At 40.6% G+C, this 16911-nt stretch overlaps 1 protein-coding gene and 1 long non-coding RNA gene across 5 annotated transcripts in view; one reads left to right on the top strand and one right to left on the bottom strand.

Moving 5' to 3' along the window:
• Nucleotides 1-6138: 6138 nt before the first annotated feature.
• On the bottom strand, nt 6139-6919 carry LOC135235245 (uncharacterized). Its single transcript, XR_010324330.1, has 2 exons — nt 6541-6919; nt 6139-6440 (listed from the first exon to the last, which is right to left on the bottom strand). It is a non-coding gene; the product is annotated as an uncharacterized LOC135235245 (long non-coding RNA).
• Nucleotides 6320-16911, top strand: part of hcfc1b (host cell factor C1b) — a 29436-nt gene continuing 18844 nt past the window's right edge. For all 4 annotated transcript variants that reach the window (XM_064300540.1, XM_064300539.1, XM_064300538.1 and 1 more), the window contains exons 1-3: nt 6320-6515; nt 15718-15866; nt 16486-16646. In XM_064300540.1, coding sequence (XP_064156610.1) covers nt 6320-6515; nt 15718-15866; nt 16486-16646 — 506 coding nt within the window. The remainder of the gene's footprint in view (nt 6516-15717; nt 15867-16485; nt 16647-16911) is intronic.

Here is a 16911-nt window from a genome sequence, read left to right as displayed (position 1 = left end):
GTTTGCAGAAACTTAGACTACTGTCATACAGAGAGGCAGTATTGTACAGTTTCTCTAGATATCTCCTTTAGTGTCTTCATTCTGCTGATTCTGCTCTGTTCCTTTATGCTCTTGGGGTCAACAGTATCCCTAGACTGAAGACTTTATTACTTGGACAGGTAAGTGAAGAGATGTTGCCAAGCAACACCCCTGAGTGGCATGCAAGGTCAGTTGTGTGAAACAGGTGATGATGGAGGATATCAAAGTGCAACATGGGAAATCCAATAAAATTGATATATACGCTACATCTGCAAAAGTTCCAGGCACTTTGTGTTCCGCCAAACCCAGATCTGTCCATCAGACTGCCAGACAGTGAAGTGTGATTCATCACTCCAGAGAACGCGTTTCCACTGCTCCAGAGACCAATGGCAGGGTGTCTTACACCACTCCAGCCAACGCTTGGCATTGCACATTGCACCTGATTTGCAGATTATTTGGATTTGTCCTTATTTTCTGATCACAAAGATTGAGGGGATATCATAATGGCCATTTGAATATATATATATATATATATTTTTTTTTATAAACAATTAATGGGAGCTTATTTTTTTCCTACATTGGTATAATTCACATAAATACTAAATGTATTCACCCACAGCAAATTTTAGATCAAGTATTGTAATGCACGAAATCTGAAATAAATGCTAAAATTACATTTATTAATGCTTATCTTAAAATCGCTATCTCTTCTTCTCAGGTTTAACATTACCACCTCCTTGTTGTTAATTTACTTGTAGATCCTCTGCTTCTGCCAGTGGTGGAAAGTCCAGTGGTCAGAAAGTAGAAGTCCTGCCATGTGTTTCCTCCACCCCTGAATTCAGCCAGCTGGTTTTACTCATTAGTTCCACCTCCTGACTGATCAACTGTGCTAATAAGTAAATCAAGGTGATTGGAACAAAATACCAGGGAGGACTTTTACTTTCTGAACCTGGATTTTCTCCCTCTGAAACATCTGTCTCCCTTCTCCTATTGCCCAACAAACGTATATATAGCAAGTACGTAGCAGGATTCTCTCACGGAAAGACAGTGCAGTCGCAGTGTGTTCACTGGAGTGTACTACAGTTTGGAGAAATGGACATGTGGCAATGGAGGGGATGAATGTCCAGATGACGATAGAGGGCATAGTTCATCCCGGGGTATAGAGTCTGATGATTCGGACCGGGGTGTAGAGTCTGATGATTGGGGCCCACGCTGGAGACAAGAATAACAGTGTGACGGCAATGAGCTGAAGAGGTCTGGCTCGCGAGCACACAAGCAGGATAGTTTAAGTGCTTAGATGGGGAAACTGGGCCTGGGCGAGAATGTGGTGAAACAAAGACATTTAATATCGGGGAAGGTTTTTGCAGAACTGGTTTTATGAAGCACTTGCCAACAAAAATAACGCTGATGTTCTCTCCATTACATTACATTACATTACATTTATTTGGCAGACGCTTTTATCCAAAGCAACGTACAAAAAGTGCAGCCAGCCACGGTTATTGAAATTTGGCTATTTAAGCTCTGTTTTAATGCGGCTGGGAGACAGCCAAGGCACCAAGGTGGCGCAGTGAAAAGCAAGAAGGTCCCGGGTTCGAATTCTATGTGGAGTTTGCATGTTCCCCCCTGTAACCGTGTCCAGGTACTCCGGTTTCCTCCCACAGTCCAAAGACATGCAGGTTAAGCTAAGTGGAGAGTATAAACTGGCCCTAGGTATGCGTGTGTGAGTGAATGGGGAGTGTGTCCCTGTGATTGATTGGTGACCTGTCCAGGGTGTATTCCTGCCTCTCGTCCAATGCATGCTGAGATAGCATGTCAAAAAACACTGGCTCCAAAATTTGAGCTTTATTCTGAAAGGGACTCTTTCAGAATAATGAGCCAAAATAGATGTCATTAGTCTCTGGAGAGAATTAAAAAAATTTTTTTTTTTTTTTTTTTAGGGATTCCTCTCTCCATATTTCCGTTTTGCCCAATTTTTTGAATGCCTGTTTCAGTTGTTCAAAACGCCTGTTTCAAAATAAGCTCACCCGGGCACTGGCTCTTTCCTGTCGGCGTTCTACCAGCTGAGCCGTGCGGTCGCTGCGCCAGAGAACCGCATCGCTAACGCACTCCCCCTCGGGGGTGCTGCTGTAGCTAACTGCTCGCTGCAAACACAGTCCGACGGTGCCATGGCCAGGATTATATTCTGAACTGTGGGGTGTGCCACTGCACTGAGCACTAGTGCTTTATCTGTAAGAGGGGGGTTTTATAACAGTTTCATCCTGATCCTAATAATACACATTGCTGGCTAATAGAAAATAAAAATAAAACTAAGGCCTTTAGCATCTGCTGAGTCACACTGATGGGTATGAGTTGAGTTTAAAAATTGCTTTGGTCAATTCTCTATGGATGGTAGCTGGTAGGCAGCCATTTTGTTGCAGCTACAAGGACAACGTCTAGTCTGCCAATTTTTAAATGTAGAACCATAAAAAGATTTTGTGTTATAGCTTTCAATTTTGAACTTGAAGAAAGTTATTGCCATTGTGCTCAATTTGTTCAATTTAAAGTTTTAAACCTTGTTTATAGCAAAGCAAGCCAGGAACCTCCAGGTTATTGTTTGTTATAATAAAGGTTGGGTTTTATTTCTACAAGTAAGAAAAGAAAAAAAGCACTTGTACATACCACAAAACTTGTTTTGTACTTTTTTCCTCACATTTTATTTGCTATTTATTTATCTACGTAGTTCAAATTACAGTTATAAAGGAGATGGGTTCCCCCCTTGAGCATGGTTCCTTCCGAGGTTTCTTCCTATCTGTTATAGGGAGTTTTTCCTTGTCACTGTTGCCTTAGGCTTGCTCCTAAGGGGGTTTAGGTCAGGGTTTTGTTTGTGAAATGTGCCATATAGATAAATTTTTATTTGATTTTAAAGAATTTTGCAGGAATTTGACTAGGACACTGGGGTTTAACTACCCCTTCAAAGGTGCTACAGGAAGGTTTTCAGCACAGCAAGACAGGGCTTTGGTTTAACATCTCATTCACAAAATAGCACCATCTTGACCACAGTACTGATCACTGCTCAGGGATTAATACCTTTCTGTTTGGTCCAGGGGGAAGAGTGCCCCCTACTGCCCAATTACACACCTTCCAGCAACATAGTTTTCCTGTCAAGTCTCATGCCCATTTCATAAGGAAGCCCAACCCAGCTCACCTTAAGCAGCTTGACAAGAAACCAATACAGGGTGGTGCAATTGCAGACAAAAATGTCTGGCTTGGGGTAGAATTTAGAAGTGGGGTGACTGAATGTAAATAACTAAAATATCTGAGTGGCCAGACAATGAGCAGAAATAAAAAAACTAACCAGTTATATGCATCAGTGCACCCATAAGGATTACAGGAAGTGAATGCTTATATTCCAACACAATATGCAATAGGCCTACAGGTATAGGCTCTTTTTTGATGTGAAATTAAGTTTGGTTTGTGAATGAACTTGAAATACCATTTATGACTTATGATAATGTAATGTCATAATAATGACACTCCCTGTGACATAGCCTACTGCAGTACGGTACACTCAGGAAAAAAGGAATGAAAAAGTATTTTAAAAGGTACAAAGGCTTGTCATTGGGGTGATACCCCATCCTATAGGTAGCCTACATAAAATTGTACCCCCAGCCAACAATACACAATTCATCTGTACCTTTTTTTGCTTGCAAAAGTACTTATTAGTACCCTAATAAAACGCACTTTCAGGGTACATTTGGAAAATTGGTTCCTTAAAGAACAAAAATTTACCTTTATTTCTGAGTACAGGTTGAGAAAATATGTAGATGAAAACGCAGGATTTCCTCTGTAGCTCATGCGTCATATTCTATCATAGCAAGAATTAGTCAAAAATAGGCCATCAATAAAGCAATTTCTCCCTAAATCTACACATAAATAAAAATTAATCGAATGAAAATATGTATTTTTGCCTGCATCAATATAAAATACCTTCTGCTATTTTTCACGATTTTCTTAACTGATTTTCACCATATGTCGTTTACTAATTCACTTTATACCTTAAGACATAACGCTATGTCTAGTCCATTTGAAGTGCCTTAGAATTTCAGTTTTACCTAGTTCTTTCTTTGCTGTTTAAAACCGGATCAATTTGACAAGATAGTCTGCTTTAACGTGCAATAAATCAATGGCTTCTAAAAGTAGGCAGCAGTCTTGGAGCATGTGTCAACAACCGGCCCCCGGCGTGTATTGTTGTTTTTGTATTAACCTAACATGCTGTGTTTATGCTTGAATCGAACCGCCATTTCATTCTGTCTAAATCAGGTGGAAACGGGGAGGGGTTGCCCGAAAATGGCGGCTTCTACAAAGGGCTGAAGCTATTTCACCCTTTCTGTCTTTCCTTTGAGTTCTACATACAATAATTCACATCATGGTGTCTTGGTTGAACCCCTAAAGGAACATAAAATGCAAAACGCTGCATTATAGTTACGTAAAAGAACAGCGAAATTACAGTTGAGCATACTTATTTTGCTAACCCACAAACGATATTAGCAAGCTAGCATTAGCCATATTATGATTGCGCTTAAAGTATAGCAGTCGCCATCTTCTATTAAGTATTTAAAATAACGGGGCATTGTTCGTCTTTAGAAAGTAGCACTCACTGTTTAAATGTTGATGCATATAAAGTTAGTTTTCCTGAGGACTCCGTGTATCTTAGTTAATCGAACGCTAGAGGCCACGGTCTGTCTCGCTAGCTATTAATATTTGGGTAGTGTTTTAGTCAGCTGCCCGCCATTTATGTTGAGGGCCAAGGCAACGGAGGTGGCAGCAGCATCTTGTTTTTTGGTTGTCAAGAAGATGGCGGCTTCCTGAAAGGCATGAGAGGAGGTAGCTACTTCTTAACAAACCGAAATCGCCGGGGTTAACTTCTCAAAGTCCCATTATCAAGACGTTTTGCACAAGATAACTCGAAAGGTGTAAGTATTTAACATCATAAAAATTGTGCGCTCGGCAATTTCGCATCTTTTTGTTATAGCTAATGTTAGCTAGCTACATCCGCCATTTTTCTTGAGGGAAGATGGCTAGCAAGCTAGCTAGCAGTTTTTAGTCAACAAGATGGCTGCTTCCACTGAATGAGCATGAATAGAAACTATTTTGAACATTAATAGTGTTTAAACGCATATTTGTGGTTTCCGTGCATTGCTAGTACGACAATTTATTGCAGGTACGACAATCTCTTCTGGTTTGCACGTTAACGCCGATTCAGTAAGACAGCCAGCTAGCTATCAATCTAGCTATCCAGTTAGCTGGCTCGCTAGCTACTATTCATATGCCTACTGCTAGTAGTTGGTGAAATGGAAATTCAAGCATTGGATTTACTGTATTTCTCATTAAATATTGTGACATTGTGCACGAGTGTGAAATCTGAATTAATTGTGGAGAGCTCTCATTGCTAAAACACCAATTGACAGGGGGGATTGTGTTTGGGTTGTTAGACAAGATGGCGACTCCCAGAGAGGCATGAAAATCGCCTTCTGCGGCAACTCGCTAACTTGCTAGCTAGCTACAAGAAATTTACCGATTATCTTTTTGTTTCCAATGCATGTTAAATTTCTGTAATAATTCCCCATTCGATAATATGTACCATATTGGATAGTATGTGTATTGCTATTTGTACATGGCTAGCTACATAAACGCAACAATCAAGGGTTCAACCCCCTTTTGATTTTTACATCATTTAACTCCGCCATTTTTTAGACTGGCGGAGGTTTGTTTGGATGTTACAAGATGGCGGCTCCCATGGAGTGGCACTGCTTTACTTCTACGGGGATTTAATGACTGGATAAAATTATTTGATGTTATGTGTGGATAATAATAAACAATATTGTTCTGTCTGAAGAAGGGAAGCAACAAATGCAACCGATTTTTTCTCCTGGTGGCCCCAGGGCGTGCTTCTTTAACAGCCGGCTTTTTTCCTCTTCTCTTGCAAAGCGTCTTCTGCTGTGCTAAAATGGCGGCTCCCATGGATTTCGGATTTTTTTGAATAGATATAGAAATATACATCTTATAAGCCACGGAATACTACTTTCACTTGGTGTATACAGATGCTACAGAACTCATATTTTATTTTATGTTTTACCATGATTTGTTTTTTTGTATCTGGAAGAGTTATTACACCCGTCTTTTTTCTTTATTGAGCTTGCTAGCAAGTGGCTACTAGCTAGGCGGAATTCTACAATAGCTAGCTAGCTAGTTAGCTTATATTTACGTGGTTGCTTCAGACCAGGCATTTAGTTAAGCAGTTTTCTTTCTTCCTCAAGAGGAAATGTCTTCTCCTGGTTCCACGGGATCTGGGACCACCGGTTCGGTCCTGCAACCACGATGGAAGCGAGTGTTGGGTTGGTCCGGTCCCGTCCCTCGACCTCGTCACGGACACAGAGCGGTTGCTATCAAAGAGTTGATGGTTGTATTCGGGGGTGGCAATGAAGGAATTGTGGATGAATTACACGTCTATAATACAGGTGAGTTACCGTTATTTCAACTTACCGGTTAAAATAAAGTCCTCAAATTTCAATTCGTTGTTTTATTTGTGAACAGTAAGTTAGTGATCCAGATGTGACTCTTTTTCCGTTTAGATGGCTAACCCTGTATATGCTGTATGAATACGGTTTTTTTGTTGCATGTTTTGGAACACTTATCTGCATGCAATTAATTTGTGTTTGCATGTTTAATACAACTGGCTTCTAACCTTCTGTTCAAACAACACTGACTCTAGCGCACTGCTGCCGTTGCTAAGCCAGTGACTAGCGTTAACGTTACCTAGCCTGCTAGCCAGCCAGCCGTCCTGCGACCTCGCATGTTCGAAACAATGAAATGTCCACTATTCGTCGTCAGTTAGTGACATTTTACACCTGAAGGATATGTATTTAACATCATTAGCTACAGGTGTGGAGATGGACGCTCTATTGTGCAATTAGAATATATTCGTTTGTTGTGCGCTACAGCGGAACTGCTGGGAGTGGAGGGAAAATACTACAAAGAAAAATGGCGGGTTAAAATGAAATGGGCGGGATCACCGTATGACTAAACTCGCAATCTGTCCTAAGTTATTCGACTTATTGATGCTAGCCCTGAGCAAATGTACATAAAACTGCTGCTTTAATTGATAAAACGCGCAAGTTTTAACGATTGGGTCCTTCCACACGAAATAAACACGACAGCAGATCCCCGCAGTTCTTTAAATAAATTACCGCCCACCCCCGCCCCCATCCGGCCAAAAAATAATACTTACGGCAGTGGAGGAAAGATCAGGCCAGTACGTTACAGTACAAATACTTTTTAAAAGTAACTTGAGCAGTTGTGATGGGAATGTTAATGCAAATTTAGAATTAATGCTGTATCAATAGCCTACATGCACCTAAAACGGTTGATTTAATGACAGTAAAAGTGTTCTGGTTGACTGACAGCAGTTCAGCTTGTCAAGTTTTTTCACTGGAATTAATTACCCCCACCCCCGAACATTAATAGGATGTAATCAATGGTAAATAAAGAAGATAAAAATTCCTGTGCATTGATGTAAACCTAATTTTACAGAGGCTGAGTAAGCGTTTTACTTTCATGTTTTAAAGTGGAAATATGAAAAAGTAATGCATTTTAAATGAGTTGTTGTCGTTTTACAGATGCAATCGTATGTACATGTTTTTGCAGATAAAGTATTCAAGCCAAAAACACTAATAAAAATGCATTGATCAGAATGCATTTCTTTGTCATGCCTACCATGCCATGTTGTGCAGCCTGGTAAATTGAGTCAGTGGGGAACAGAAAATGGTGTGGCGCCGTCTGTTTTATGTAAGAGTAATTAAAATGGTCTTTGTTATTGTTAATGTAGCCTATGTTCGTCTTGGATGACTGGGTGCCCACATACCCCGAGACCCCTGGTGGTTCTATGCAACTTGCAAAAATAAACTAATGTAAATATAATGGATAAAATGAAATGTAAATACTGCAGTATTTTGTATCTTAACTGACTCCCCACCCCCAATAAAAAAAAGTAAATAATGGAATTTGTGATGAAAGATGAATTTGTGGAAGAAGAAGTAGGCTGCGTTGGAAATTTTTTTTCTTAATTTTATATTTATTTTTAAAAAATTTTATTTTTAAGTCGACCCAAAAGGGAACTATGCATCGTCAAGGTGAAAAGAACCACAAAAAAGTTAAGATTGAACAGAACTGTAAATTGAACTTAGATTGAACTTAATGTAGCTAGCTAGCCAGCCACTTTGTACTTTGTATCTGTAGTCAGCTCTGCTAGATAGTGAATTTCTTTAAAATTGTTTTACTCGTATGAAATAATTAACACCAAATGATGGTCATCAATGATGGTCTCATGTCTAGCCCTAACCGCAGTGTTCGGTTGCCAGAGGCCCAAAGGGGCAGCTTTTTTTTCCTTCCATTTTAAATGCAGCCGAGCCTCAAACTGAACTTTAAACGTACACTTGGACAAACAGCTGCATAAATTGGCTTGCTAATATCAGTCTTTTAGCCACTAGCTATGTAGCATTTGTAAAAAATTTGTACAAATTTTGTAAAACCAGTTTGAAGTTCCACTTTCCACTGCATGAAGCATTTTTTCAAAACAAAGTACAAGTAACCATGAAGTACAAGTAACATACAAGTAACAAGTACAAGTAACATTTTCTTAAATTGTTCTTACTGTTGTTCTTATACGTCCCCTCGATAAACCAACATGGGATCCATAATGCATGCACAGACTTTTGTGTGTAATGAATGTAATGTAATGTGTAACTCAGGTGTATTGTTGGATGAATGCCGATTGTTTGTAAATTGTACGCGCATGTTTGTTCATGTCAATTTGCATAAGGAAACACTCTAGCAATCCTGAAAAGTATGTCACCTGCAGGGTTATGTGCAAACATCAGCCATTCATCGCTCTCCGCAAACTCATCTGCCCCTCTTATGCACAGTTCCTGAAGGTGCACTCTCTCCAAGGCACGATTTGCGAAGTAATCCAAATGCAAAGAATACACCATGGCTAAGTGTTGGGTTTGGCTGTGCTTTTGTGGGTCTTTATATGTCATTGTCACTCATAAGACATTTTTTAATCAATAAACAAAGTAATTACACTCATTCCCAACATGGTTATTATCGTAAAATAAAGCTACACTCATTCCCAACAAGGTTAATATCGTAAAATAAGGCTACACTCATTCCCAACAAGGTTATTATCCTAAAATGTAACTTAAGACGAAAAGTATGAGACTGGAAAAAAACACTGTAAACTGAAATAAAAATAGAAATGATAGTTTTTTGAAAAAACGAAACCAAGACTACCAAATCTGTTCTATTCAGAGAGGTTAATTAATGTAATTGAAATTAATAGCGTGTTTAATATTGTGTTAATATAATAATTGTTTTGTTAAACATTTGTTGTTAGAGGTCTGTAACTACGCAAAATGACTTTGCATGAATAATAAAGCATTCTAAATGGATATATAATCTGCATATGCCTTTACACATGTTTCTTGACATACACAGATTTTAGATTTTCCCAAAGAACAGGTTCTAATTAGAAAAATTCCAAATGCCGAAATGTTCGTGGAAACGTTCGTAAGCACAGTTAACGATCAAATTTGATCGTACGTATGTTCGCAAATGAGGCTCGTTCTCTGGCCAGCTCTCTAGCTAGTAAACGGCTGAAAGTCGTCCAGGCTTGGCATGCAGAAGACTCCACATTTCCAGTCCTGTATCTTGTGTGTGGTGAACGTATCATGTTTCACATTATTGATGGTGTGGTGGCATTTGGTTTTCCCAATAAGAATTACACGACGTAAACTGCAATGTATTGTCATTGTTGATTTTATTCGGTAATGCTGTTCACTGTTTCTACCTGAACAGGTGTGAAATAGTTAACACAAACACAACAAATTGGGTCATAGACATAAACTGTAATGTGCAACCTGCGAATGTTACAATACTAAATATTCAAGCCAAAAAAATGAATAAATAAAATCCAAGTTTCTAGACTTGGAATTAAAGGGAAAAAATATACATCCATGTTGGGCTGTGAAAGAAACCACATAGACGATTATTGCAAGTTGCCATGCTTTTTTAATTTTTATTTAAATGAAATGTTGCGTGTTGTATTCAAAACAGACTATTCACCTTAAGTTTGCATTGCAAATTCTTTGTCATGTTCCATACTGTTGCGCAAATTCTTACTGGTATACTGGGGAAAAAAACCCCCCCCAAAAAAACAGTATACCGCCCAGCCCTAATCTTTTTAAAAAATTTTTTTTTTATATAAAAGATGACAGGTTACTAAGTAATAAATTGTGGAAACCACCTACACTGTTGACTTGGAGAAGTTTAGCTATATTGTACACGTCCCGTGACAGGTTAACTTAGCTTGGAGGCTAGCCAACAGTTCAGGGAGAGACGGGACGGGGAGAATTTCCCTATGCTGAGAAACCGCAGCGCAGAGATCAAAGCCTTGGGGTTTTGCAGAGGTTTTAACCGCATTCACAAAGTTATTTTTTTAAATTTAATTTAATTTGTTAATTAATCAATTAATTCAGTCAGTCAGTCAATAAATATCATTGGCCTCCTTCTCCAGGCAGAATAGATCGCTGTGGAAACAACATTCGCTGTCTTTCTCTTATTACTAGCCTATATATTGCAAAAAAATTGGGAGAAAGGAATTGGATGTAGCTATTGTAAGTATTCAACATCTGAAACGTATACCCATGCTCAATCTGAATTTCGCCTCTGGCTGTTATTTAAAGTATGTTTTCCACCTGAAAGGCTGGCAGTCGTTTATCTTGATGGTATACATCGCAAGACACCAGTGTTTACATAGGAGCCGTGGGAAAAATCGCTACACCCGACTTTGTTGCGAAAATAGTGTTGCGAAATAGTCAGAACTAGGGTCACCAGTTTTACTGTAGCATGCGCCCCAAAGGGATTTAAATTTGCATTTACAATAAATATCCCTGTGTGTAGGCCCTGGATCAACAGTCACCTGACTAATCATAAAATTAATGGCCAATTGTGACTGTCGTAAAGTAAAATAAAAAAGTTTTAAAAAAATAGTTTGTTTTCCATACACGTGGTGAGGAGGGTTAGTGGATAGAATTTAAAACAAAAAGTCTGAACGACTTAAGTGCATCAGTATCCTCCTTGAATTCTGCACTCAGTCTGATAGTGTAATTGGCTCATTTTAAAATGTAGCTGTCAATGTTCTCAAAGTAACAGTAGATCAACATAAAAAAAAAGAAAAATCAACTGTGGTCTTGTAGTACAGAGACAAACAGGTGGAAATTCTCAATCAGCAAGGCAAAAGAGACACAGAGAGCATTGATTTCTCAAGTATGCGATGGGTGGTGGGACAAGTCCCCTCTGCAGTAGGACTGAGGCAGAAGCACATATATGGGCTCATTGGCTTTGTTACAAAGGCTTTTAAACCTTGTTCAAACAGAGTTGTTCTACACAGCCCTTGTAAGGCTTGCAATAATGGGAAAAAGGTTCAGACCCGACAAATAAGTCACTCGGTGAGCCCCACCAAACGGCATTGAGTCATCCTGCCGTGTTATTGGTGCACCTTTCCCGGTGCTTCAGTTTCTTAATTCCAGGCTTTTGGACCACAGACTTGGACGTCTCGCAGAAAATACTGCCGTGCTGGCAGGGTTTGTGGAGTCGTTCTGTGACAGGGATTTAGAGACACCGATCGCGATATGGTGGAGCGTTGAAACCGCTGAAAATAGACCTGTGGTAAAACCAAATGGGCTGACCCTAAGCAGTGATCCAGGGAACCTAATGGCTGGACTACACTATCCGCCGACCAATGGCGTGATAACCTCAATGGGTGCTCACCTCAGTCACTCAGTCAGTCACAGACATTCGCATTTGTAGGGCTGGCCCTGCTGGTGCAGTCCAGCCAAAAAAAAAAGAATACCAAACAACTGGCTCAGCGGATGCAGTCACAACAGACGGCCACTGCATGAAACCACCAAGGGAAGTTGCATGGAAGCTGCAAGGTGGAAGGTGTCTTTCAGCTTCTTCTGTTGTGGTTGTTGGGGGGGGGGGGGGGGTTTACCCCAATGCATGCTTGCACAATTCACTCGACAGAACTTCCCCTCAGCTGAAATCCAGGATTTGACCAAAGCACGATTTTGCGGCCAGTTCGGGGGGGGGGGGTAGATGTTTGTTTCTTTGCCTGTAGTTCCTTGAATTTTCTGACTAGCTAACTAGAAAAATGACTTGCTGCCCAGCCGGGGGGTTTTCTGCAGATCTGTTAAGCCTTTGTGGCTCGTAGGGACCAAATTCTGGTACCGTCTTGGGTATTTAAAAAAAGAAACAAGAAACAAGAAAACAAACTGATAATGAATGCCCTGATCTGATTTAATACTTGAAAGTTCAATGGCGACATCTGTTAAGAAGTATTTTGAATAACATTAGAGAACGAGAAGGAAGCACATCTGAAAACATGTCTAGGAATCTGTTCAGTCGATGCAGAAGTTGCATGATAGTAGGCAGAGTGGTTCCAGAATGTTCCGCGGTAACAGCTGATTGCCCATCGGCTGCGTGGGATCGTTCCAAGGACTGTGCATTTGACAGCGGACCAGAGCTGGTGTGCAAATGTCACACTGTAAATTAAAAGGAAGAGGAGATGAAAAAAAACCGCAAAATCCCCTAAGTTTGGGGCATTACTGTGTTGATGTGTGAAGTTGTTTGTGAATTCTCTCTGTTAAAAAGGAGTCAGAAAGTGCAGAAATGTTTTTAAGTGCTGAGAGTCTGTGGTCATTGTGGTTATTTCTGTAGGAAACCCTGAAAATAGCCGAACTCTCTGGGATGTGTAGGTATGGGGCATGCCGGCCTCCCAAGCCATAACTCGGCGGGACGGCCCAACTGGCCTGCTTTCGCTACGGTTAGGATTGTCCTACTGTGTCATCGGAATTATTCCAACAGTTACTGTGGTACTGTGGTAACTTGCTTGTTTGTTTGAATATCATTTTGGAATTTTTACAGTAGTTGTAGTAGAGCTCCAACAACGTTAAGTCAATTGTTAGAAATGTTTATAGGACGGAATTGTGTAAGTCCACAAAAACAAATGCTTAGTATATCTAGCTTAAAAACTGTAGGAACAGATAAGTATGGAGTAGAAGTAGTAATATTAATAATAATAAGTAGTAATAATAATAATGTGTTGAGGCCCACAATGGTGTACAGAAACCTGAAGTATATTTTTGTAGTGGGGTTTGCGCAGTATTGATAATGGCTGTATTTATTTTTTGACCCTGTAAATAGCATAGTGTGTTTTAAAACCCCAAAAGAAAAAAAGTTTCATAATACTTAAAGCGAAGCATTTAAAAAAACAAAAACAAACTTCTGGCCTTAAGTTCTTGGTTTCCTCAAACAAGATCAAAATCCCAAATTGAAATTAGGGACCGCGGCCCACATTAAGATTCCTTTAGACATTTTTTTTTTAACACGACTAATTGGAATTGAACCACAAATCATGAGTTTACATCGATTAATCTGTGGTTCTTGTGTAGTGTAACTATGTGCATGTCAATGCACACTCCCCCCCTGTTTTTATTAGTTAGAAATCAATCAGAGCTCCCTCTTGCACCCCTGCTGTGCTCATTGGAATGCATTAAATGACATGCCCTTGGTGACTCCATTTTAAAATTGAACTCCCAGTGATTTCCGGCGATTTGTAATCCCATAGGTGGGAGTCCACCGCTGCAGAACTGATGACCATGACGTTAACTAAAGCGAGGTTATGCAAATAAATCGTGCTGCCAGTTTTTGGCAGTGGCAACAATAGGTGAAATGATAGTTGCTCTTAAGCATTTTTTTTTGTAATATTGAGAAAGATGGACTTGATTAGTTGATTTGGGGTTTATGAAACTTGGAGTGAAATCGTTTTAAAGATGCGTTTAAGGGTTGTGATTTCATTGATTAGGCCAGAAAACCTTTGGGTCTGTTTGAGTATGCACTTTAAAAAGAACTCTGAGCCTTGATTAATAAGAAAGAAATTGTTGAAAGTGAGCATTCATACTTGAAATGTTCCTTTTTGGGTAGAAGTGAATTGATGTAATTGACCCAAGCTTTGTCAAAAATAACTAAAGTTACTAGGTGTGAACTTATTGATAATCAATATAAAAATTCAGCATATTTAGCATATTATTCAGAATATTTCTTAAAACGAGGTTTATGAAGTGCTTCTCACAGACTAAGTTAAAAGAAGCAATTTCATAACCCTGTATTGAAAACATTAGCATTTTTAATCTTAACAGTAGAACTGGTAGTACTACAGAACGAGTTCTTTACGCCACTGAAAGACAGTTGAGCAGGTTGTTTGCGTTTTCGTGCTGGTGCATCCATCAGAAATGGCTGCTGGGTGGCTCATCCTGTTAAAGCGCTGTCATAGTGCATGGTCTGTTATGAAAACAGCACTGTGCCAGTGCTGATTGGCTAGCAGCCCCGAAGGGCTACACCCCATTGGCTGTGACATTGCCCAGACAGTCTCTCCTCACGCACCAGTGAACCTCCCCTGCTGATCGATAGGTCGCCGACAAGTTCTGCTGAACTGCTGGTGATGGGTCTTCCTCTGACTCGTCTTTGTGAGTCCGGCTTGCGGCCTGTGGTGTGATAGACGGTGGCTGATATCGCGTGCGTCGATAGTGACCGCGTGTTTCTGCTCTCCTTTGACAGTTGGGGGGGAGGGGGAGTGAGCCTTGTGGTGTGAGCAGGACAGTACCTGCCAAATGGGGGGGGGGGGAGCATTAAAACTTTTTTTAAAAAGAATGGCAGCGAAAACTACAGTGGGGGGAAAAAAGCAAAGGTGAATGTGAAATGGGATCACATCAAATGGTGCAGTGAGAACCTGCATTTTGAATTCCCTGCCTGCTCTATGGATATAATGGGTAGAGTTGTGAACTTGTTATTTGGAATTTGGTGCCTCGTCTGAGTGATGTGTGGCTTCCTACGTGTGTAACTATACAAAACGGCTTCAATAGCCTAGGAAGTTTTCTTTCAAAACGTCACTTAAAATAAATGCTAAACAACTTGATCAAAGCTGAAATGGCTTAACGGTTTGCTAATCTAATGCAGATATTTGTTGAGACGTGTATTATAGCTAAGTATTTGTGGAGTCATGCATTTCCCAGAGATAACGTCTGTAAAGCTTTACTTATTTATATTGTGGGCACATTATATTCCCAGAATGTGACATTCGCTGTCTGACGTGCAATTATCTGTGAATTGCAGCTCGTTTCCTTGACTGGCTGCCGTTTCCTTCAGTGCTTAACTGATGCACAAGTCTGCCCAAGTGGCTTTCAGAAGTGGACAGGCTTCAAGATGTAGTCTATTTTATTTTATTGGATAAAATTTAGCTTCAAATAAAACAAAATTGAGGTCTTTGATCCCCCCCCCCCCCCCAATTTCGAATACTTGAGGCTCTGCGATCGTGCCTTTCTCAGCCTGGCCGTCTTGTCTTTTCTGAAGAACGTTATGAGCTGTGATGGACATAAACGCCGTTTTCAGATAACGTGTTCTCGGTGAGGTTAATGAAATGCTCCATGCCGGAGTTTGGCGCAACTTTTTCTGACTTCTCTGAAATGACCAGAATCACATGTCCACCAGCCCCCCCCCCCCCACCTGTGTAATGGTCTAATATCGGTTTTCTTTTTCCCCCACCAGCCACCAACCAGTGGTTCATCCCCGCGGTGCGTGGGGACATCCCGCCCGGGTGCGCTGCGTACGGCTTTGTGTGCGATGGCACCCGGCTGCTGGTGTTCGGCGGCATGGTGGAGTATGGAAAATACAGCAACGACCTGTACGAGCTGCAGGTAAGGGCACCTTGCCAAACGCACACACCTTTGCCTTCACAGCACAGCACAGTGCAGACATTTATCCATGCAGGGAGTTCCAAGTCAGTGTTCTAGAACTCCACTGCTTTCAGCCGCCGGCAGTGATTGTGACATCAGCATTAGAATGTTCAGTTAAGAGCATTCTAATCACGTATTTGTGACCTCACATCTCAAAGAATCAACTAACTATCGGTTGCATTGGGATACTTTCATTGTGACTTGTATGCAGTGTACAAATGCATGACATAAGAAACACACATTAGAACACGCATTCTGCAAACTGCACTCACTGAAAAATATAAGGGTTGTTGACTACTGTCATTAAGCACCTGCAAATATTAAAAATAAATAATGAAATAATTGCAGCATGATATTTAAAAAAAAGCATCAGTTTATATATCAGGTGGGGGTTTGCATTTTATTTGATAAGTGCAGTGGTCTGGGCAATTACATTGACTCTCCTTTAGCTTGCAGAAGTGGAATTGTTTGTTTTTGTTGTTGTAATAATCTTATGGACCGTAGTGCCAAGTCAGCTGCATGTGGTGCTGTCCTGATGGTGGAGTCACTGCATAACTGACATTCATACCGTTTTACACAGGCTAGCCGATGGGAGTGGAAGAGGCTGAAGCCCAAGGCTCCCAAAAATGGCCCCCCTCCCTGCCCCCGTCTGGGCCACAGTTTCTCTCTGGTGGGCAACAAGTGCTACCTGTTCGGAGGGCTGGCCAACGACAGCGAGGACCCCAAAAACAACATTCCCAGGTACGGCTGGAGCAGTTAGGGAACGGTGTGGGGAGTCGTGTTGACCTGAGTTTTGATGATGATGATGATGATGATGATGATGACGATGATGATGATGATGAGGGCGGGTGTGGACAGAGTGAAGCATAGACTGCTTTTATTAAGGGGTCTGTGCGTAGCACCTAGTGTGAATGTGATGAGTCTCTGCTGGTCTAAGCACAAGTCCCAGTGTAAGTGTAACTTTCATGTTACGTGTACCTCCATCCAGCACTTATTGTACTTTGTG

The sequence above is a fragment of the Anguilla rostrata genome, chromosome 11, assembly GCF_018555375.3.
Source record: "Anguilla rostrata isolate EN2019 chromosome 11, ASM1855537v3, whole genome shotgun sequence".
Classification (NCBI taxonomy): Eukaryota; Metazoa; Chordata; class Actinopteri; order Anguilliformes; family Anguillidae; genus Anguilla; species Anguilla rostrata.
The sequence above is the reverse complement of the archived record's forward strand: the minus strand, read 5'-3'. Positions and strand labels throughout refer to the sequence as shown.